This window comes from Eleutherodactylus coqui, chromosome 9 (assembly GCF_035609145.1).
Source record: "Eleutherodactylus coqui strain aEleCoq1 chromosome 9, aEleCoq1.hap1, whole genome shotgun sequence".
NCBI classification, from domain to species: domain Eukaryota; kingdom Metazoa; phylum Chordata; class Amphibia; order Anura; family Eleutherodactylidae; genus Eleutherodactylus; species Eleutherodactylus coqui.
The window spans coordinates 10371587-10394578 of NC_089845.1; the positions used below are offsets into that span (position 1 = coordinate 10371587).

Here is a 22992-nt window from a genome sequence, read left to right on the forward strand (position 1 = left end):
ATCCGACCAGCTGCGTTAACTCATGGAGGCCGTGTCCGCTTTGGCAAACCATGTCTAGGCTCTGACGAACGTGGTTTAGGACCTGACTACCTATTTGCAGCAACAGCAACAAGTGTTGTCTATGGCTCAGGTTCAGCCTCCCTCTGTTCCGGTGACGATTTCTGAGTTTTGGGCTACGCTGCCTGATTTCTTTGCTGGTGAAAGGAAACAGTTTTTGCCTTCTGAGAAGGCTGCAGGCTGTGTTTTGATTTGCGACCCCACTCTTCTGGCACCGAGTACCAGAGGGTAGGAATTGTGATTTCCCGACTAGGAGGAGACCCACAAAACTGGGCACTCTCTTTACCATTTGACTCTCCCACACGACAGTCTTTAGACGCCTTCTTCTTAGCTCTGGGTCAAATCTAATGAGGAGCCCGACCGTGCTGCCTACGCTGTCTCTCAACTGCTGTCCTTGCGTCAGGGTCGGAAGGTGGCAGAGGACTACTGCTCCCAATTCAGACAGCACTGCACTGAGTCGGTATGGAAGGACTCAGCCCTCAAGGACTTATTCTTGGCCGGCCTATCCGAAGGCCTCAAAGATCTGCTGGTTGCCCATCCTGAGCCTAATACCCTGGAGCAAGCAATGTAGCTAGCTTTTCGAGCTGACCACCGACTGAGGGCCAAACGATTTGTTAGGACCAGTCCGGTCCGCTCGTCCACCTCCTCTGTAAACCAGACAACTTCACCTCCCTCTGCTGAACCCATGGAATTGGGAACTATGTCACCTAAACAGCGAAGGGAATACCGACTAAAGAACCTTTGTATTGTGGAGAGTCTGGTCATCGGCTTGCTATCTGCGGGAAGAATCCTTGGCCGGAAAACTTACGCTCCTAGACAGTTCTTGGCAGGACTGTCTAGGAGCTGAGGTACTACCAGTTGTGTCTAAGATGTTCTTGTCCCGCGCCTTAGATTTTCTTTGTTTCTCTCGTGCACGGCAAGCCTTTGTTGATTCCGGGGCCGCAGCAAATTTTGTTAATTTTGATTTTGTGGCTCAGATTTCTGGTTCCTTGGTACGTTTAGATCCGCCGATTCAGGTTTCTGGGGTAGACTCCTCCATTGCATGCTAGTCTCATCAATATGGCTACCCTAGAGTTAAAATTTACAGTAGGAGCCTTGCATACTGAGTCTCGCACCTTCCTCGTCATGAAAGAGTTGTCTGTGGGCATAGTCTTAGGGCTACCTTGGTTAAGAGAACACAATCCTGTAATTAATTGGAACACTGGATCTGGTCAAGTGGGGTCCCCGGTGTACAAATCACATGTGTCCTGTTAACTTAGATACCTCTGTTTGTGAGGGTGTTGAGTTACCAGACTATATCCCCAAATTTTCTGACATTTTCTCTAAGCAGTTATCTGAAGTGTTGCCCCCCCCCATAAAGATTATGACTAAGATTGATCTGGTCCCAGGTGCCAAACTTCTTAAGGGTCGGATCTACAACATACCTGTCCCTGAGAGGGAGTCCATGAAGGACCATATTCAGGATAGTTTGGCCAAGGGACACATCCGACCCTCTGAGTCTCCTATTGGTGCCGGGTTTTCCTATGTCAAGAAGAAGGACGGAGGTCTCATGCACTGTAATGATTAGAGAGCTAAACAAAATAACCATCAGAAACCAATACGCTCTTCCTCTCATTCCTGATCTCCTCAATCAGGTTTCCGGGGCCCAGTGGTTCTCTAAGCTCGACCTGAGGGGAATTTATAATCTAATCCGTATACGGGAAGGGGGATGAGTGGAAGACGGCCTTTAATACACCTCTTGGCCACTTCGAATACCTCCTTATGCCTTTTGTGTTATGTAATGCCCCAGCTATTTTCCAAGGATATATGAATTCTGTTTTTCAGGATATCATTAGTGTTTACGTTGTGGTATACCTGGATGACATCCTGATTTTCTCCTCTGACTGGGAGACACACCGTGTCCATTTACACACCGTGCTGACTCGCCTCAGGGCTAACAAATTGTTTGCTAACGTTGGTTTATACTTGTGATATGGAATATCTTACTTGTTTGGGGGTGCCGATCCCTTGGCACTCCTCTTATCGAGGGGAGTATCAAAGGTAGTGAGGAAGATAGTTCTTTACTTGCTTTTAGTTTATTATGATGCAACGCGTTTCGACTTACTTCTAAGTCTTTTTTAAGCATAAATGTAGGTATACAACTCATCTGTATTTATATAGGAGTGGAAAAAAAGCAATCCGGTCTAGTCACGCCCCTAATGGGCGTTGACTTCTGGTTGTTAGCATAAATAAAACACTAAAATGAATAAAAACACTAGAATATTATAACAATTCAGCTATGAGTCAAAGGAAGGGTTGTTCTCTTCTCACGCTGGCTAAAACGTCAGGAAGGGATCTTGTAATAGAGTGCCGGTATCCTCGGAAGGCTGGTGTGTACTCGTACGGTCACGTGACATCGCACTGGATGACGTCCATGCAGTCACATGATACTGCATAGGACGGGGTGACGTCTCACTGGCGTAATACCACGTGATAGTTTGATGGCAATTCTAAAGGGGGAGTGCCTGATAGTAAGGGCAGGAACTTAAAAAAAGGGCGGATAGTCAATGACATGTCCACATGACGCCAAGAGGGGGGCGGGGTTCGCAGTACCATGTAATGACTATATAATTCCATAGAATTTATATAGAGTGATTGGAAATAATAAAACAAACAAAGGTCCATCCCTTAGTATAGATAGGGCAACACCTATATGACGCAAGTGCTGTTCAAAGTGAAACAATGGCAAATAAGCACAAGTATGCCACTTACTTTTAAATCAAAAGGTTACATAACGTACAGTATTCCAATGGGTTCAACTGTAAAATGCAAACCCATTGGGAAAGAAAGGCCATCATATCGAATTATTAGTTGTGAATTTCAAGGAAAATATTTGCTAAATTAGAGAAATGTGTTTTTGGTGTCCAGAAAAAAATCATTCTTGGGGTACATCATTACACCATGCGATATTCAGATGGATCCTGTAAAGGTGAAGGCCACCACGGAATGGGCTCAGCCAGTCACCTTAAAGGCTCTACAGCGCTCCCTTGGGTTCTCTTACCATTTTCGAAAGTTTATTAAGAACTTCTCTGGGATACCTAAACCGTTAATGGATCTCACCAGAAAGGGGGCTAATGTGAGTACCTGGTCTTCGGATGCTTTTACGGCCTTCTCTACCGCGCCCATCCTCGTTCAACCTGACCTATCCAGTCCGTTTGTGGTGAAGGTAGACGCCTCCAAGTTTGGGGTTGGAGCGGTACTGTCTCAGGGTCCCTCCACATTCACAAACCTTGGGCCTTGTGCCTATTTTCTAAAAAGTTCTCGTCTACTGAACGAAACTACGATATAGGTAACCGGGAATTACTTGCCATTAAGTGGGCTTTTGAGAAATGGTGGCACTTTCTGTAAGGAGCACTCCATCAGATCGCGATACTCACAGAGCATAAAAACTTTGTTTATTTAGACTACACTAAGAGGTTGAATGCTCGTCATGCCCGCTAGGCCTTGTATTTCTCACGGTTCTGCTTTCTGGTGACTTACAGTCACGGCTCTAAAAATGTTAAGGCGGATGCCCTATCTAGGAGTTTTGGTACCCGGGAACCTTCAGAGCCTGAGAGTATTCTCTCCCCTGGGGTGGTTCTCGCTGCTATCTCCTCCGACCATTCACCTCTTATACACACTACTCAACCATCAGCCCCTGAAACCCTTCCAGATGGCAGACTTTTTGTCCCTTTATCCTTGAGGGTGAAACTATTAGAGGAGACGCATTGTTCAGTGCTAGCTGGTAACCCCGGTATCAGGGGAACTCAGGAACTTCTATCCAGGGTTTATTGGTGGCCTCACATGGCCAGGGATGTACGGTTGTTTGTGTCCGCATGCCCGGTTTGCGAAAGGGGGAAGAATCTCAGGAGACATCCTGAGGGTCCTCTTCTCCCCTTACCCATTCCATCTAGGCCATGGTCCCATCTGTCCATGGACTTTATAACTGATTTGCCCCCCTCGCTTGGGAACACTGTCATTTGGATTATCGTTGATCGTTTCACCAAAATGTCACATTTCGGTCTTCTATGCAAGTTACTTAACGCCAAGTTATCAGAAATGTTTATGAAGGAGATTGCTCGGCTACATGGGATTCTGGAGGATATTGTCTCAGAGAGGTACAGTTCGTCGCTCATTTCTGGCGAGCTTTCTGCAAAAACCTAAATGTTAACCTGTCTTTTTCTTCTGCCTTTCATCCTGAGTCTAACAGACAAACTGTTTGCATGAATCAAGAATTAATCCAGTACCTACGACTTTTAGTTTCTGATAATCAGTATCTGCGGGCCAACTACTTACCTCCCGTCAAATTTGCTGTCGATAACCATGTTAATTCGTCTTCCCAAGTCTCACCGTTTTTCTGTAATTATGGTTTCCATCCCCGGTCTACATTCTCGGCTCCTTCTGCTTCTGACACATTTACTGATGAACTGTGCACAGTTTGGGCCCAGATTCGTAAGAACCTTTAGGGTTCATAAGAGAAACAGTGCGTCTTCTCTTAGAATACCGAAGCAATCTCTGCACCTTTTGTGGTTGGGGGAGCAAGTTTTACTGTCGTCCAAGAATTTGAGACTCAAAGTTCCGTCCCTGAAACGTACTCATTTTATTGGTCCATTTGCTGTTTCTCAGGTTGTTAACCCGGTGGCATATAAATTGTCACTTTCTGGGTCTTAGAAGGTTCACAAGGTCTTCCATAAGAGTTTGCTTAAGAGGTACATGACTCCAGTTCTGCCCGCCCAGAACCCGCTCCAGAATCTCCTACGCTGATACAGGGGGAACTGGAGTACGAGGTCGAAAGAATTATGGATGCCAGATGGGTTAGAGGTGTGTTGCAGTACCTGGTGCACTTGAGGGAGTTTGGCCCGGAGGACCGAATGTGGGTTCCCGCAAGGGGCATGCTCGCACCACTTTTGGTATGACGTTTCCACAGGGCCTTCCCCCTCAAGCCCGCTCCTGGTAGTGCAGGTCCGGTGTCCACCTGTAATGGGGGGTACTGTCAGGTCATCCGGCTCTGGGGTCTCCTTGCCCGCACTACCGGTCCTACCGGTACGGCGCAGAGAAACCCCATTCTTTGTGACCTCCCCTGGCCGCCGTGATCCGGTATGTCTGCTCCGGGCGTGTGTTCCAGTGCTGGGGACACGGCGGATTTCTGCCCCGCACAGCGTCCCCGTTGCCATGACACCCGGGCACATTTCTTCTGTCGCTGCCCGTTTTAGCAGGTGCCGGGGCTGTTCTCTCCCAGGGTCCTGTGAATTCATCCTACTGCTGTCAGGCTCCCTGCCCCAATCAGCTGGTTTCAGGGCTCCCCGCCCTGACAGCATTTTAACTGCTCAGTTTTCTCCAGACCTTGCCAGAGTATGTTTGACTCAGTGGCTTTGTACCTGACTTTGCCTTTGCCTGACCCCTTGTACCTCATTCTCTCCTGTTGCTGACCCAGAATGCCTCACTTGCCTTTGTGTTTGTGTGTTTACCTGTATTTGTCTGTGTGTCTGACTCCTGTCCCACATCCCTAGTGAGCCTAGGGACTGTCGCCCTGGGGCCTAGCCCAGGTAGGGACAGGGGTTGCGGGTAGTTTCAGCTCCATGACATATATACTGAGCAGAACCTTCCTCACCTCTGTGTGTATATACTGAAGAAAATATACCTTAGCTCTATGTATATATCCTGGGGAGAAATTTACTGACCTTTGTGTATATATATTAGGGAGAATGCACCTCACCTCTATGTATATATTGTAAGAATGTTCTCCACGGGGTGGGGGCGGCAACGACACACTGGACACAAAAGTTCATAAAAACTCACTTTCGCCTTTTTGACGTATGCCCCAGGCCACACAAACAGCAACACCAAGTACATGCACTATAATGAATGAAAATGCTGCACTATGCAGGGTGCTCAGAGGCTTCCTCCTCAGGCTTCAGGCACTGACTCTTTGTGAGCTGCAGCCTTTTATGCCCCAGTAATAGGGTCAATGCCTCCAGCTGAGCTTCCTAAGAATCAGGGTGAAGTTGTGGACTGGACCGCCACCCTGTCCAGACTAAGAGCCTCGGAGGGAGATATACTCCATCCACAACTTCACCCTTTAACTGCCTACAATACACACACACACACACACACACACACACACACACACACACACACACACACACACACACACACTAGCTTACCCGTCGCGCGTTGCTGCGAAGACAGACAGACATACAGTCATTCGTTTTTATATATATAAATAACAACCAATCACAGCGCAGCTTTTATGTTACCTCAGCAGTATAATTTATAACAACCAATCGCAGCGCAGCTTACATGTTACCTCAGCAGTATAATATATAAAAAACCAATCACAGCGCAGCTTACATGTTGCCTCAGCAGTATAATATATAACAACCAATCACAGCACAGCTTACATGTTGCCTCAGCAGTATAATATATAACAACCAATCACAGCGCAGCTTACATGTTACCTCAGCAGTAAGAGAAATACTAACCAATCACATCGCTACTTTTATTCTGCCTCAGCAATATAAAAAATAGCAACCAATCACAGCACAGCTTTCATTTTACCTCAGCATTCTCAATATCCAGCAATTGTCTTGCGAAACGTTCGGCGGATGCATCATTTTGTAGTTGAACACTCATCCCGTTGCTCGTAATGCCTTTTGCTTTCGTGCTTAAGATGGAAATCAAATGATCTTTGTCTGGGGGGCATAACTGTCGACGATGCTCACATGCGCGCCACCTATCATAGGATAGTTGTACTATGCCAGTAATCTTCCCAGGAGTGTACTCAACAACTTCCCAAAGTTTCATGGCGATTAGATGAATGGTGTAGTAATGCATAAAGGACAGATAGATAGATATATATAGAGATAGATATCTATTAGCTGATATACCCGGCTTCGCCCGAGTTAATTTGGTACTGGTGTTTATCTGGTGTTCACACGGAAAATCTTATGAAGTCGTGGTTACTTTAGAGATACTGAGAAAAAACATATGTTCACCATTTTGCATAGTTCTCTGCATTGCCCAGGAAACACCACGTGGAGGTAACCATGCAACGTTTCCTTCATGTAAAATGACATCAGGAAGTGAGAGAATTAGATTACGTACAGAAAATTTGGACACTAATTCTTTTGCGCTTAGAATTGAATAATCGAGTTGGGACCCATTAACTTTTCATATTTATGACACAATCAATGCTCGTGCCAAATTTCATGTTTCTATGACATTGGGAAGTGAGAGATTTAGATTATGTACGTAAAATTTGGACGCTAATTCTTTTGCGCATAGAATTGAATAATGGAGTTGGGACCCATTAGCTTTCCCTATTTATGACATAACCAATGCTCGTGCCAAATTTCCCGTTTCTATGACACCGGAAAGTGAGAAAATTACATTCCGCACGTAAAATTTGGACGACATTGAATTGAATAATCGAATTGGGACCCATTAGCTTTTCCTATTTATGACATAATCAATGCTCCTGCCAAATTTCACATTTCTATGACATTGGAAAGTGAGAAAATTACATTCCGCACGTAAAATTTGGACGCTAATTCTTTTGCGCATAGAATTGAATAATCGAATTGGGACCCATTAGCTTTTCCTATTTATGACATAATCAATGCTCCTGCCAAATTTCACATTTCTATGACATTGGGAAGTGAGAGATTTAGATTATGTACGTAAAATTTGGACGCTAATTCTTTTGCGCATAGAATTGAATAATCGAATTGGGATCCATTAGCTTTTCCTTTTAATGACATAATCAATGCTCCTGCCAAATTTCACATTTCTATGACATTGGGAAGTGAGAGATTTAGATTATGTACGTAAAATTTTGACGCCAATTCTTTTGCGCATAGAATTGAATAATCGAGTTGGGACCCAATTTCTTTTCCTATTTTGGAGATAATCTATGCTGGTGCCAAATTTCATGTTTCTACGACATTGGGAAGTTGGAGAACTTTTGGCGAGTCAGTGAGGGCTTTCAGTATATATATATATATGACATCAGGAAGTGAGAGCATTAGATTCCGTACGTAAAATTTGGACTCTAATTCTTTTGCGCTTAGAATTGAATAATCGAGTTGGAACCCATTAGCTTTTCCTATTTATGACATATTCAATGCCCGTGCCAAATTTCACGTTTCTATGACATTGGGAAGTGAGAAAATTAGATTCCGTACGTACAATTTGGACGCTAATTCTTTGGCGCTTAGAATTGAATAATCGAGTTGGAACCCATTAGCTTTTCCTATTTATGACATATTCAATGCCCGTGCCAAATTTCACGTTTCTATGACATTGGGAAGTGAGAAAATTAGATTCCGTACGTACAATTTGGACGCTAATTCTTTGGCGCTTAGAATTGAATAAATCGAGTTGGGACCTATTAACTTTTCCTATTTATGACATAATCAATGCTCGTGCCAAATTTCATGTTTCTACAATATCGGGAAGTGAGAGAATTAGTGGCAATGATGGAAATCAAACGATCTATGTGGGGGGGGGGGCATAACTGTCGTCGACGCTCGCTTGCGCGCAAGGGGTATTAGCTTTAAGGGTAAAAAAATGAGGAGAGTGGGAGGGGCTGCACATTCTGCAGAGGGCCATCGGTACATGCAGTCCGAGGAGAATATACCTCACCTCTGCGTGTATATACTGAGGAGAATCTACCTCATCTCTGCATGTATATCCATTTATTTAACCTCCAGTCTGGGGTTAAATTTGAATAAAAGGGGTGTTACCATTAAGTGTAAAAAGTGAGGAGAGTTGGAGGGGCTGCACATTCTGCAGAGGGACATCGGTACATGCAGTCTGAGGAGACTCTAATGCTTCTCTATGAGTATACAATATTTTATTCTTCGGTTACTCTGAAGTAGCCACCAATTCATAAAATTTTCAGAGCGAACAGGCAAACACCTGGACCAAATTAACCCTGGTGAAGCCGGGGATATCATCTTGTTTAGTATAAACTTTTTGAGCTGCGCAGTTTCGGTTGGTAAGTTGCTCTGGTACTGCTGTTACTACTATGATAAGTACCTTTAATACATCCGGCAGCAGTCATATGTGGCAGCCAGCATTGTGGCTCAGAATATATGTCAGTAGGTAATATATGGCAACAGGTAATAAGTGGAAGCGGGTAATACAGCAGTGTGTTATATGGCAGCAGGAATATATGTGAGCTGCTGTATGTTCAGGAACAAATAAGCAAACTTTACGGAACTAGTAAGCGCTTGGTCGTTGCAGTAATCCAGTCACTTTGCAGAAATCCGCAGTACAGCACTTGAATGTTCCACGCTATTGAATAGGCTCTTTTACGCTAGCTTCACACGGACGAGTGAGATAAGGGGCCGCGAATCCCGCCCCTTTATTGCGCTCCCCACCATGTGAATTCCCCACGGATGCGAGACGTTTTCATGACAAAACAGCCACTTATCACTTTGGGGGTGACGGGACCCTCCGCTGTGGGAGTCAGCCATGGGGGAGGTTTGCAGAGCTTCTCCTATTGTTTTAATTGGGAGACCTCGCATCATGTGCACCTAGCACGTGGCGCAATGCTGCCGCCAGCCACATTGGAAACAACGGGCGCAGCGATGCGAGAGCGCACAAAAGCTAGTACATGCCGCGATGCGTTTCCTCTATGGTGGTGCCATGCAGCAAAGCATCGCTCATGTGTGACCCATCCAAAAGAATGGGGTTCATATTTGCGCAAGAATTAGGCGTCTCGTAACACACAACTCTTACTCCCAATGTTTCGGCTGTGTGAAGCCTGCCTTAGCGCAGCAGACACGGCATAGCGCGCGGCCGGTGGGCACTCTGGCAGGACACCGTTTGCTTCTTTAGGCATCCTCAGGGTTTGTTCACAAGGAGGAATTCCCTGTGGAATTTTAATCTGAATTCCACCTCAAAAACCTTTAAAAAATCCAAGTGTTTTTGGCGCAGGTCCACAAGCGGAATTTGCTCTGTCGAAGGGCAGAATCCACATGCAGAATCCTGAAACGGAAACTAGAAAGAAGTGATATGTCATGTGATCAAATTCAGTAAAAGGCCATTAATAGGGTAAATTCCACGTGCAGACCCGCGCCAAAAACCATGGCAAATCATTATTTAGGTGGAATTCACATGGAAAGCTCTGCAGTGTGAACAAACCCCGAGTGCCGCATAATAGGCCGATATATAAGAGGAGGCAGCTCAGAGTGGGGGAAAACTGGCTCAGGGATAGAAAGCAGAGGGTGGTAATAAATGGTTTGTACTCTGATTGGACCACAGTCGCTAGCGGGGTGCCACAGGGTTCAGTATTAGGCCCCATTCTGTTCAATATATTTATCAACGACCTGATAGAGGGACTGCACAGCAAAATATCAATATTTGCAGATGACACAAAATTATACAATATAATCAATACAACGGAGGACAATGTGCGGCTGCAAACGGACCTGGATAAGCTGCGGGCTTTGGGGGAGGAAATGGGAAATGAAGGTCAATACTGATAAATGTAAGGTTCTGCACAAGGGGAGGAGAAACGGATGTCACCAATATACACTAAATGGGGTACTGCTGGGGAAAAGACCTGGGGTACTAGTGGGCTGTAGACTAAACTGGAGCAACCAATGCCAGTCAGCTGCTGCAAAAGCTAATAAAGTCTTGGGGTGCAGTAAAAGAGGTATAGGGGCGAAGGATGAGAACATTATCCTTCCATTATATAAGGCACTTGTCAGACCTCACATGGAATACTGCGTACAATTCTGGACACCGGTGCTCAGGAAAGATGTTACAGTGCTGGAGGGGTACAAAGGAGGGCAACTAAACTAATACATGGAATGAAGGGACTGGAATATCCGGAGAGGCATCAAAACTGGGATTATTTACCCCGGAAAAAAGAAGGCTAAGGGGCGACCAAATAACTATGTATAAATACATGGGGGGACGATACAAGGATCTCTGCCATGATCTGTTTATACCCAGGACTGCGACGGTAATGAGAGGTCATCCGCTACGTCTAGAAGAAAGCAGGTTTCATCACCAACACAGAAGGGGGTTCTTTCCTGTAAGAGCAGTGAGACTGTGGAACTCTCTGCCTGAGGATGTGGTGATGGCAGGATCCATAGAGGAGTTTAAGAGGGACTTGATATTTTTTTAGAGCGCTATTGTAATGAACCAGTACTTCATCCTGGTCCCCTCCATAAATGTCATACATTTTTGTCTTATGGGGATGCACTGTGCAATCCTGTCTTGTCATTTCCAGTATACGTGTTGCACAGCTGCGGCGCTTGAGAAGTTGAGGTCTCTAAAATCCAATGCCTGCATGTAAACGTATCAAGTCTGTCATGTCACGTGGTATGAGAGAAGGTATACATAGGAGTGATTGAGAGCGGGAAAGAGAGTTAGTTCCATCTTCTGGGTGTGAGAGAGTCTATAGCACAGAGCCATATGGAGGCACCTTCAGCCTCCCTGTGGTGAAGATGGAAGAAGAGGAGAGATATCCCATGTTGTGCGAGTTTGGATATTAATGGAGTGAGCCCCCAAGAGTAAGAGAGTGAGCAATTGTAAGTGACTGCTTCTGTTCAAGGCCAGCGCAGAGGTACTACTTCACTGACTAATTTTCCTACACGGCTGTCTGGAGCCTAGATCCCTGCATAGAGGTACACCCTTTAATTGACACACTCCTGCATCTTTCAGAATGGGTGGAGATACTGCAAGAGAAAATAATCACTGTTTACACACGTGCATCCCTGAGCTTGTGAGAGCCGTGTGGAGGTACTACATTCTGAAGACTAGCCTTTTACCTGCACTGTGAAATCTATAAGTGAACTGCCTTGTAATAAGTGTTCAAAGTTTTCAAGTAAAGTTTGCTGGGCTCTAACTGTTCCTAGGGACCAGTGGTACTAAGAAACTGCCTGAGACTACATTTATGCTACGCCGAGGGTCATACTGGTGTGTGAGGGAACGGTGGCATCACATGTGACAACTACAACCCCCATCATCCTGTATGATTAGCATTCCCTATCCTAGGGGGTGTCTTTGGTGGCCTGCAGTGATATTTTGGCCTTGGCTGTGTGTGTTTCCTCTGGGAAAGAGTTTGGTAAGTGCCGCCGTGACGCGTCATCACTATACCCTGCCAGCTGCCCACGTATGTCAGGTGTCCGGGGTCTTCCTATGAGATGCTGCACTATTATATTACAAAAATAGACATTAGGTGACCAGAGGGGTTGTTGATTCGGGTTTTGGAGTCAGGTAGGAGCTTCAAACATTGATCCAGAGAGGATTCTGACTGCAATGATAAAGTGAAGGAATTTTTTTTCCCCCCAAACAGGGGGTTAAATTGACTTCTGCCCCATTGGGTTTTTTCTGCCTTTCTCTGGATCAACAAGGTGGATAGAAACAGGCTGAACTGGATGGACATGGTCTTTTTCCAGCCTAGCATTCTATGCTACTATGTAAGATAGCGTGCATTGGACCACATCCATCCCCTCAAGGGGCTACCCAAGAACAGCCCTGTGCATATGTTATACAGCGGGGACCCACCTCTATGAGTAAGAATGGAGAGCCACCCCTTTAAATATTCCCCCTCTCAGAGCTCTGTTCCTGCAGCCCTTTCTAAGGTTTTCTCTCTTCCTCCTATTACAGACATGTTCCAGTTCTATCTACTCATGCCTTCCCTCCAGCGCACTTTCATCCAGTCCTATTGACACTGCTGAATATTCCGGGGTCTATGACCTAGGATGTCCAGCTCACAGTCCCGGACAGCAGGAGGCATGTGTCGCCCCAGGGCTGATCATCACACAGTTACCAGGCTACAATGGGTTAAGGAGCTGCACAGTCACATGACCACTGCAGGTCCTTCCTCATGGAATTCACCTGTCTGCGGTGGAGGTAAAAAGAGCCTTTATAGCTCCTTCCACCTCCAACAGACTGAAGAGAGAGGGGATCATGACAGTGATGGGGGGGGGGGGGGAAGTACTGCTACTGTTGGTGGGTTACAATGTTGCCGCTGCCACCTGTGAGGGGAAAGTTGGGAAATGCTGCCGCGCCTCTGCCAGTGTGTGAGTGGCGGTGTAAGATGCTGCTGCTCTTTGTGCTACACTGCGGTAGCCCTCTGGTGTCTCTGCGGCGATACTTCGTTCTGCGCTGTTGTGATATTTTGTGCTGCATTGTGGCATTCAGTTAGTAAAACCATGCGTCGAGTTGTAGTCTCCTTTGGTACTATTTGTGGTTGCAGGAGGCTTCTATCTCCTGTTAGCACCGCTGTCTGTAATCTATTGGCTTTACGGTGTGATTATGGGCTACCAAATTTAGAGATTTGTAGGAAAGAATTGTTTTTTTATTTAGACTTTCTTTTTTTTTATGTCCCTCGGGCGGACGTTAACATGTGATCATCCGATTGATAGCTTACTACACTGCACTACTTGTGCACCTGTCTGAACCATCCCAGATTTGACCACTAGTGCAGTGAGGGGGGCACTGAAGATACAGAGGGTGGAGCCTAAGTATAAGGCTGGGTTCACACAAGGCAGAATTGTCACAAAATTTCTGTGCAAACTTTCTGCATGGAACTTCCACCTGCGATTTTTTTTTTTTTTTTTTTTTTTTCATCCGCGGTTAATACAGCAAAGTGGACGAAATTTGCAAAAATCACGTCCACACGCTGCGGGCCATACCCTGGGGCCAAGCTGCACAGAAACTGACATGCGGCGCGGAAATCAAAGCAGCAACATGTCACTTGTATCGCCGTTTCCACTGTGGCCTATCTCCATGGGGAGAAATGGCTGCAGTAGAATACATGGGGCGAAGCCGCTTCAAAACCCGTGCCAAACGTTGCAGGTTTTGAAGCTGCATCTGTGCTGCGGAAATCTTGCGGGATGTCCGTGCAGATCTGCAGCTGTTATTCTGGGGGAATTCCGTCCCGTGTGACCGCAGCCTAAGAGGGCAGGCCTGTCCTAAAAATGTGCTACTACACTATACTTGAGGTGTGGTAAAAGGGCGAAAACCAGGGAACCGCCGAGAGCAGTGTGGGCAGGGCCAATGGGAGCAGGGAAAAGAAAATTCACGTTAACGGAAAGAGATTCAAGAAATCCGTGCGGCAATGCTATAGAAAAAAGAAAGTACTTTATTCTCACCATAAACATTTTCGGACAAATCCGCCACAAACGCTTGAAGAAGACTTTCCGGAAATAGTGTTGTGCCGATGTGATCAAGGTAAGTCACCTCTGGAAGAGAAAAGGGCAGTATGGTAAACCGCTGGGACGCGGCCATGCGCACAGTTATTTTCACATGAGTTATTTCAGTGCTCTTCTACTTTTAATAAACTTTGAGCTTCTTTAAAGAATCTACACATACTTTCCACTTTGTGCATTAACCCTTCCCAATCCACTGCCTGCTGTCTTTAGACATTCTGATTGAAGGTTGTACAGCTCTAATGTCGGAAGATGTCCAGCAGGGTATTCTTACTGTAGATTACTGGCCACTCTGTCGTCGGGGGATCTCTCTGGCATTTCACATACTGCAGTACTGGCTCTAGCCAGCAGATGGCGCCATTGTATAATGGCAGAAAGAGAAAAAAAAATCCTAGGAAACCCTGAATCCAAAATTGGATTACAAAGGGTTAATCCTTGCCACTCTGCTGTCACGACTGAAGAAAGAAACCTAAGGCTTATTTCACATGGGCGAGTGCGATATCGGGCCGTGAATCACTCGCCAACATGTGATATCCTCGTGAATGTGCAGCGCTTTTATATCAAAACCACCTTGGATCACTTCGGGGAAGAAGCGATGTTCCGCCGCAGCTGATAGCACCTAGCATGGGGTATGATGCTACCGCCGGCCCTATTGCAAGCAATAGGCGATGCGATAACACGCCCAAAGACAGGACATGCCGGATTCGTCTCCGCATTGCAGGAACCAGTTCAAAAGAATGGGCTTCATGTTTGTACAAGATTTGTGCATCTCACAGCGCACAAATCCTGCACGGTTTTCTCATCCGTGTGATGGCGGCCTTCTAGGTAGCTACCTTCCAATAGACGGAGCTAGAGACGGTTTATTAAACTTCCCGATAGGAGCGCTTGCATATCTTTTTTCCAGTGGAACAGTTCATGGCCTATAAGACCCCCTAAATGTCATATCTGCAGACCCATGCACACCCCGGTGGAAAGGCAGGGGTGCAGGAGTTCCACTTGGGCCCCCTTCCAATAAACAGCGGCCGGCTCGGCAAGAGAACCTTCTGCTGCATCGCAGGATCTCCGAAGTGACGCCTTAATGCATAACATGCAGCCAGAAACAAAGTAATAGGGTACCGGTCACCTCCGAACTGAGTTCTGGTGCCCGTAGGGGAGGTCCGTTACACTCGCCAGCTACCCGCTTCCTACCCTGAAGGTTGCGTGACGCACAGAAATCTGACTCTTCCGTTCCCTTGCACATGCTCTCCCATTGACTTGTATAGAAGACTGCGAACCTGGGAATCGGGAAAAAAACCACCGCCGCACTCAGGGAGCGGGCGAGGATAGAAATGACTCTGTCACCCACCTAACAGCACAGTGACTCATTTCGGAGGTGACAGGTTCCTATTAAAGGTAAATCTTGCCTTCCCTTTCCCTCCCAAAAAATATACTATATTATATAGACTTACATACACTAGATTCACCCAATGTTCACTACGCGAACATAAAATGCCTGCCTGGAAGAAGCGGTGCACAGTCCGCGCGCCTGCTGGTAGCGGTGCACAGTCCGCGCGCCTGCTGGTAGCGGTGCACAGTCCGCGCGCCTGCTGGTAGCGGTGCACAGTCCACCTTCCTCTAAATTTAAAGGCTATGGCAAATATGTATGCAAAGGAGACTTTAGAAGTTCATTAACCTGTCCAACAAAAGACTAATGGCTGAAAAATACAGCCACATGGGACCCTTCACTTCCTGTATTTTTCCCTTCTTGGAAGCCCTGCCATCTTTCCCCATACAGACCCCCTGATGGGGGTGTGCTGGGCGGTCAGCGCTGTGTGCCCCCTGTGGAGGGGAGGAGGAATGCAGCGGCGTTCAGGGAGCCTTTGGCAAAGCAAGAGGGAGAAGCGCTGGAACCCCGTACAGGGAAGGACTCTGTGAGCGTTGGGGAGCACTTTCGCCAACCTCTCCGATGGATCAGCTGTGCTCCAGGCGACCGACCGACACACACGCGCACACACGCACACACGCACACACTAATATGCTATACTAGATTATATACGCACACATAGGTCTCCGGCAGACGGCAGGGTCAAATCCCGCTGCCAGAATGCTCGTAGCGGGATGCGAACCGTGTCCCTGCAGTGACCCGCGGCTCACCTCCTCCAGCGTTTCCCTGCTCTGCTATGTGTCGCTCTGCTATGTGTCGCCTGCTGGCCAGCCGGAACATACGCAGAGCGGAGCCGGCGCGTCACTAGTGACCTTTCTGTTCGGGGCTGTGCCAGGCTCGCACAGAATTAGGACATGCCGCGATTTGTTTACCGCGTGAGATTTTACGCGGTCGTCGGCATAGGATTGCATCGTCTAATGCAACCCTAAGGCAGCAGGCACAGGCGGACTTTCCGCCCGTGTGCAATTACCCATACAATCATTGTAGAATATTATGCTATGTTATATACACACACACACACACACACACACACACACACACACACACACACACACACACACACACACACACACACACACACACACACACACACACAGACACACAGACCTCCTGCAGATGGCCGGTTCGGATCCCGCTGCGAGAATTCCTGCGGCTCACCTCCTCCTGGCATCTCCCCAACATTGGCTCACCTCCTCCCAGCGTCACCCCGTTACTGAATGGCTGTGATTGTCTCCTCAAGCATCGGCTGTGATTGGCTGCTGGCGCTCGATTAACCAATCACAGCGCTCACTTTGCTGGAGGCGGTGTTTTCAAAGCCCCGTCACCAGCAGAAGCTGAGAGAGCAATTGGGGAGGACCCAGCAGTTTGCCGCAGCGCCGCCGGAGACCATTGGGACGCCGTGGACGAGGTCAGTGTCGATTTTTTTTTTTTGTGGGAGGGTGTGTGTGGGGGGGGGGGGCTGTTAGCTAGGTCCTATTTTTTTTTGGGGGGGGCTTCTATTTGAAGCCTTCCCCGAAAACCCCAGTAGGTCTTACTATCGGACAGGACCTATTTTCGGGGGAAACGGGGTATGTCTATGTGTATTAACCCTTGTTTTGGTGTATTGACCTTAGTAGGTCATTAAACAGTTAATGTTTCAGCTTGTTTTGTCAGTCTCTGCATGATTTTGCAGAATCCACCCTTCTATCTGTCAATCATCCCCAGCCTGGATTGGGATTGGTTAAGGGAATGGCGGAAGTCTAAGAGAAAAAGACAGCCCCACAACCAATAGGTACCACTTTCAGTGGGGGAACAGACTGTATCCCCCAGTGCACGCCTCTCAAGGAGGGCCCAGACTTCAGTGGAGCCAAATTAGCAGTCCATAAATAGGTAGTGAAGCAGCACCACGGGGAAGAAAGGTTCTTTACGATGTCATCAGGTGAATAAAACCTCCATTTTTATTTTAAATATCCATAATAGACAGGACGCGACGTTTCGGCCATCGCAGCGGCCTTTGTCAAGCTTGACACCTGATGACATCGTAAAGAACCTTTCTTCCCCTCGGTGCTGCTTCACTACTTATTTATGGACTGGTTATGGGAATGGGGATATAAAAGACAGCTCTGGGGTGGTAGTAGGAAAGCAAACAAAAGATGAAGAAGAAGGAAGTAAGGGGTATTATTGTACCTTGACGCCACCAGGAAGCTAGGGCTTTGACAGGACAACGCCCCCTCCACCCCTAGTTCCCGATTGGCTGCATTCCTCAAGGTCCTTAAGGGGCCTTTACCAGCGTCAGGATTGCGAGGACTTTGCTGTCAGGCCAGTGTAGTGTGTGGAGTGATTTTGCTACTTGGAGTGGGGATATTCAGGCTGCTGTCCCCAGAGGGCGGCAGTGTAAATCTGTTTTCTTATGTTTGCCAGTGGCCTGGGGCAGGACCTAGCGGCTCTAAGTCTCCCGTCCCCGCTGTTGTGCCCTGTGTGGCTGTGAGCTCTGAGGACACCCTGGACTCCTGTTGGCGCTGGGCATCGATGTGCGGTGGTCTGTACTCCCTGGACCGCGCTACTGGAAGTCTCCCATCCCTGCAGTTGTGCCCTTTGTGGCTGTTAACTCTGAGTACACCCTGGGCTCCCATCCACGGTCTAAAGCGATGTGCTCCTGTCGGCACTCCAAGGACACCACAGCTGTAAGTTTGCCCTCGCTGCCATGCTGCCTTGTGCGGCCGTGGCCTCCCATGGTGTCAAGACACCCCTTTTTATAATTGGGTGGGTGGGGTTTACTTCACTCACCGTCAGCTACAAGAGTCGTGGCACGTAGCTGTGAGGGAGCGGAGCCAGAGACACGCTGGCAGGGGAGCTGCAAGGGAGACTGTATGCAGATGCTGGTAAAGGACCTTCGAGGACCTTGACGAATGCAGTCAATCGGGAGCTAGGGGTGTGAGAGGGGTGTTCCTCCTCTCAAACCATTAGCTTCCGGTGGCGTCAAGGTACAATAATACCGAAGGACAGGGGTGGTGAGAGTGTGAGGAGTCAGGGGAGCAACCAGCCCGACAGCCCCTAACGAGAGCAGAGTCTATTTCAACCCTGCCTGAAGGAACCAGAAACAGGATAGACCTTGTGGAAGCTGCATGGAGAGTAGTCAATGCAATCGTGAGTCTAATCAGTCCAATAACAGTAAACAGTCAGTGTGCCCTTTGTCAAGCTAACGCTAGGTCCTCCATTGCTCCACCATCAATTGCCCCGTTCAGTGCCCAGATAACTCAGTCTGGCCATCTTATCTCCTGAGAGAGAGCAAGAGTTCAGGAATCTTAAAGCGTTTCAAGCCTGTGTGAAGAATTGTTGAAGTTCTATACTGTCTGCTAAAACTACCCAGTGAACATTAATTCGTCAAGTTGCAGGAATCAATAAAAACTGTGTACCTCCGGTTTTACAAAAGCTCTTTTGGTCTGGATTCTTTATTTCATCATACTCCGAGGCACTGACGTCACGTTGAACTTTTACTACTGTTATTACAAGTCATCCTTGTATAATCCATCTATTGCATGGGCCATCGTTCTATGCAGAGTAGCCACCACTGTGACTAGGCCTGAGTTAGAAAACCCACTCGAGTTACTTCTGCCCACTTCAACTCACTGCACTTTGGCCTCAAACTGATCCCATTAAACTACCTTTAATGTTAACAGCTTTACTTCCCCCAATAAGAGGCATCAGGTTATTTAGTTGCTGCACAAATTAAAAACAAGTGTTGTGTTTTTTCAAGAAGCACATTTCAAAGGCTCAAACAGGGGCATAACTAAAGGCTCAGGGGCCCTGATGCAAAAGGTGAGCTGTCCCCCCCTATCTGTATCTGTACCCGTACCCATACCTAAACCATGCAGAGGCATAACTTGAAGCTTCTGGGCCCCAAGGCAAAACCTGTAACAGGGCCCCCAACTATAATGCTTTATTCATAGTACTGGGCTCCCTATATGGAGAAGAGAGGCCTTATAGGCCCCCTAAGGCTCCTGGGCCCAGGTGCAACCGCATCCCCTGCACCCTCTATAGTTACGCCCCTGGGCTCAAAGATACCCAAATGACTGCAGAATTATTGTAATCCATGGTTCCACAACCCTCACCCTACTTCAGCTTCGAAAGAAGTATCAGTTGCCATACACATGTCAGTTGCCTTTAAGTTGAAGCACCAATATGCCAATCCAGATGGAAGAGCGCTTTTCCTAAAGGAGTTGTATCATGCTTGTAATGCACTTCTAACTAAACCATGGGGTGATTTGGTACCGGAGCAGTCAGGACAGGCATGTATGCTTGCTATTCAGGTGGCTAGATGCAGACAGAACCAAGGAGTAACAATCAGAGCGGAGTACTCTGAACCCTTCCAACCGAAACCGCCTTAAAGCGGAGCACCCGTCTCGAAAGGGATGATCCCATTACTTACACGAGACCTGGTCCAGAGTCAGAGGGGAATACGCAGAATACAAAACAAACAGGAACACAGGCAACTAACCAGACACAGCGGGCGCGTACAACAGGCAGGAAAACTAAGCAAGCCAACTAGACCAGAAATATAACCGGCACTTCCAGCTAACAGCTGCAGGACTAATTAACCTTAACTAGTCAGGACAGGAGATATTAATGTAGTGTCCCACAACACCATCCTGGACCCCTCCATAAATGTCATACATGTCTGTCTTATATAGATGTACTGTGCAAAGCTGTCATGTCCAGTGTGTGTGTTGCACAGCTGCGGCGCTTGATAAGTTAACAGTAATAAAATCATTGCCTGCATGTAAATGAATCAGTTTGTCATGTGGTATGAGTGAAGGTATATATAGGCGTGCTTGAGAGCGGGAAAGGAGTCCATCTTCTGGGAGAGAGTACAAACACAGAGCCTCATGGAAGCACCTTCAGCTTCCATATAGGTGAAGATGGAAGAGGAGAGTGAATGTGAAGAGAGATAGAGATTAGAAAACGAACCACAGATACCAGGTCACATTATAGGCTTTTCCTGTGTGGCCGTCCAACGTCAGGATCACCGCACAGAGGTATGTTATTGACACACGCACATGCCTGCCGTGCGGGGTAATATTGTTTAAGCTTTCCTTTGAATAAATGTTTGCTGGAGTGTCTACAGAGCAATCCCTGCCCCCTTCCTCCTCTGCAGTGCTCCCAGTCCAGGAGCGGTGCCGTACAGATAACGTGGACTGTAGGACCAGTTTTCATCCTGTGTATCCTCCCTGACCTCTGAGTTCTATCCTTCTGTCACTTAAAGAGGTTGTCCTGTGAAAGCAAGTGGGGTTATACACTTCTGTATGGCCATATTAATGCACTTTGTAATGTACATCGTGCATTAATTATGAGCCATACAGAAGTTATTCACTTACCTGTTCCGTTGCTGGCGTCCCCGTCTCCATGGTGCTGTCTAATTTCAGCGTCTAATCGCCTGATTAGACGCGCTTGCGCAGTCCGGTCTTCTCACTGGTGAATGGGGCCGCTCGTGCCGGAGAGCTGCTCCTCGTAGCTCCGCCCCGTCACGTGTGCCGATTCCAGCCAATCAGGAGGCTGGAATCGGCAATGGAACGCACAGAGCCCACGGTGCACCATTGGAGAAGACCTGCGGTCCACCGTGGGTGAAGATCCCAGCGGCCATCTTAGCAAGGTAAGGAAGAAGTCGCCGCAGCACGGGGATTCGGGTAAGTACTATCCGTTTTTTTTTTAACACATTCATCGGGTTTGTCTCGCGCCGAACGGGGGGCCTATTGAAAAAAAAAAAAACCTGTTTCGGCGCGGGACAACCCCTTTAAACAGAACTGTACCTGTCTTGCTTTGAATACCTGTTTTGTAAAGTTTAATTCTTAAGTAAAGTTATACTGGGCCCTAACCGTTCCTGGGGACCCGAGGTACTATACACAAGTCACTGTTCTTTTTTATGCTGCATAGCTTACCGGTGTGTGGGAACGGTGGCATCATGAGTGATCAATACTACTACTCCCCCCCACCCTGTTTATTGGCATTCCCTATCATTGGGGTGTTGAAGCTGGCCTGCGATCCTGCCCTGGCCTTGGCTGTGTGTCCTACCTGCAGGACCAGAGTCCGGTAAGTGCCACCGTGATGAGACAGCACTTATCCCTCCCAGCTCTACATGTTTGCCAGGTGCCCAGGGTCACCCCTCTGGGGTGTTACATTAACCCTAGCTAGTCAGGATAGAACTCTTAGAAGATGCTGGGCCTCATGTACAGCTGGAGGCATCCTGACCTGCCGTGAGAGGACTCCTAGCCCACTAGGCATCACTGCTACGTCCCCCGAGATACGGAACATCACAGTATCAGGTCCTGCACGACTTCAGCACTTGTCACCCTTACACTATTTGCACCTAACAAATGAGAGGTCATTTAAACAAATCACTTTTGGATAAAGAGTGGCACAACCAAAACATACGAACATCTGCAAACCTTTTTGAGACAAATTGTGATGGAAGATATGGCCTGATGTGGGGTGCATCCTTCATGGGTCTGGTCTCTAGATTCCATTCTCACCCAGATTCCATCTCTGGAAAGAGTCCATAAATACTCTGTGCAAGACGGGCTGCGCAATTTACGGGAGAAGGTCAAACCTAAACTAAATGCAAAAGCTGCTAGAGATTAGATATTTTATGTCTGCACGTGGGGGCAAATTATGGCCGCTTTAGTCAAAAAAGTGAGGGACCAGATATATACAGCGTCAATGATAGATGAAAAAGGGAAGGTCTCAAAATCCAGGGATCAGGTAGCACAAGCCTTTCAGTCTGACTATTCCAAATAATACACCCTCAGGGCTTATTCAGACAGGCGTATATCGGTGGGGTTTTCACGCCCTGCTGATATAGTGTCCCTCTGCAAGCGGAGGAGGTGCCCCCCCCCACATTGCAAACTGTGGCGAGGGGTGGGGAGAGGGTGAAGAGGGGGTGGGAGCTCAGTGCACTAGCTCCTGGCCAGGCCCACCTCCCCTCCTTGCAGAGAGGGACAGCAAATATCAGCCGGGCGTGAAAACCGGACTGATATACCCTGTCTCAATAAGATCTGAGGCCTTCCAAGCAGACCAGTTTAGAGAAGGTAAAGGTGAAAGAATACAATCCCTCCTAAACTCACTCCACCTTCCCACCCTGGGGTCACAAAATGCAGCTAAAGCAATTCACAATGATGAAGTCACAGCATCGTTAACCCCTGCACGGCCTCCCACTCATATATTACTATCCTCCCTTGTCTCAATGACATTCTGATGGCAGCTCCAGAGGCTTCGATTGCCTTAGGACTTCTACACACTAGTGGGGGGTTTTTTTTAACGCTGCGTTGTGTTTTTTTTTATGGGACT

General features: G+C 47.4%; 1 protein-coding gene across 3 annotated transcripts in view; it reads right to left on the reverse strand.

Moving 5' to 3' along the window:
- Positions 1 to 22992, reverse strand: part of MOCOS (molybdenum cofactor sulfurase) — a 397435-nt gene that overhangs the window by 373058 nt on the left and 1385 nt on the right. For all 3 annotated transcript variants that reach the window (XM_066579116.1, XM_066579117.1, XM_066579115.1), the window contains exon 2: positions 14193 to 14282. In XM_066579116.1, the coding sequence (XP_066435213.1) occupies positions 14193 to 14282 (90 nt within the window). The remainder of the gene's footprint in view (positions 1 to 14192; positions 14283 to 22992) is intronic.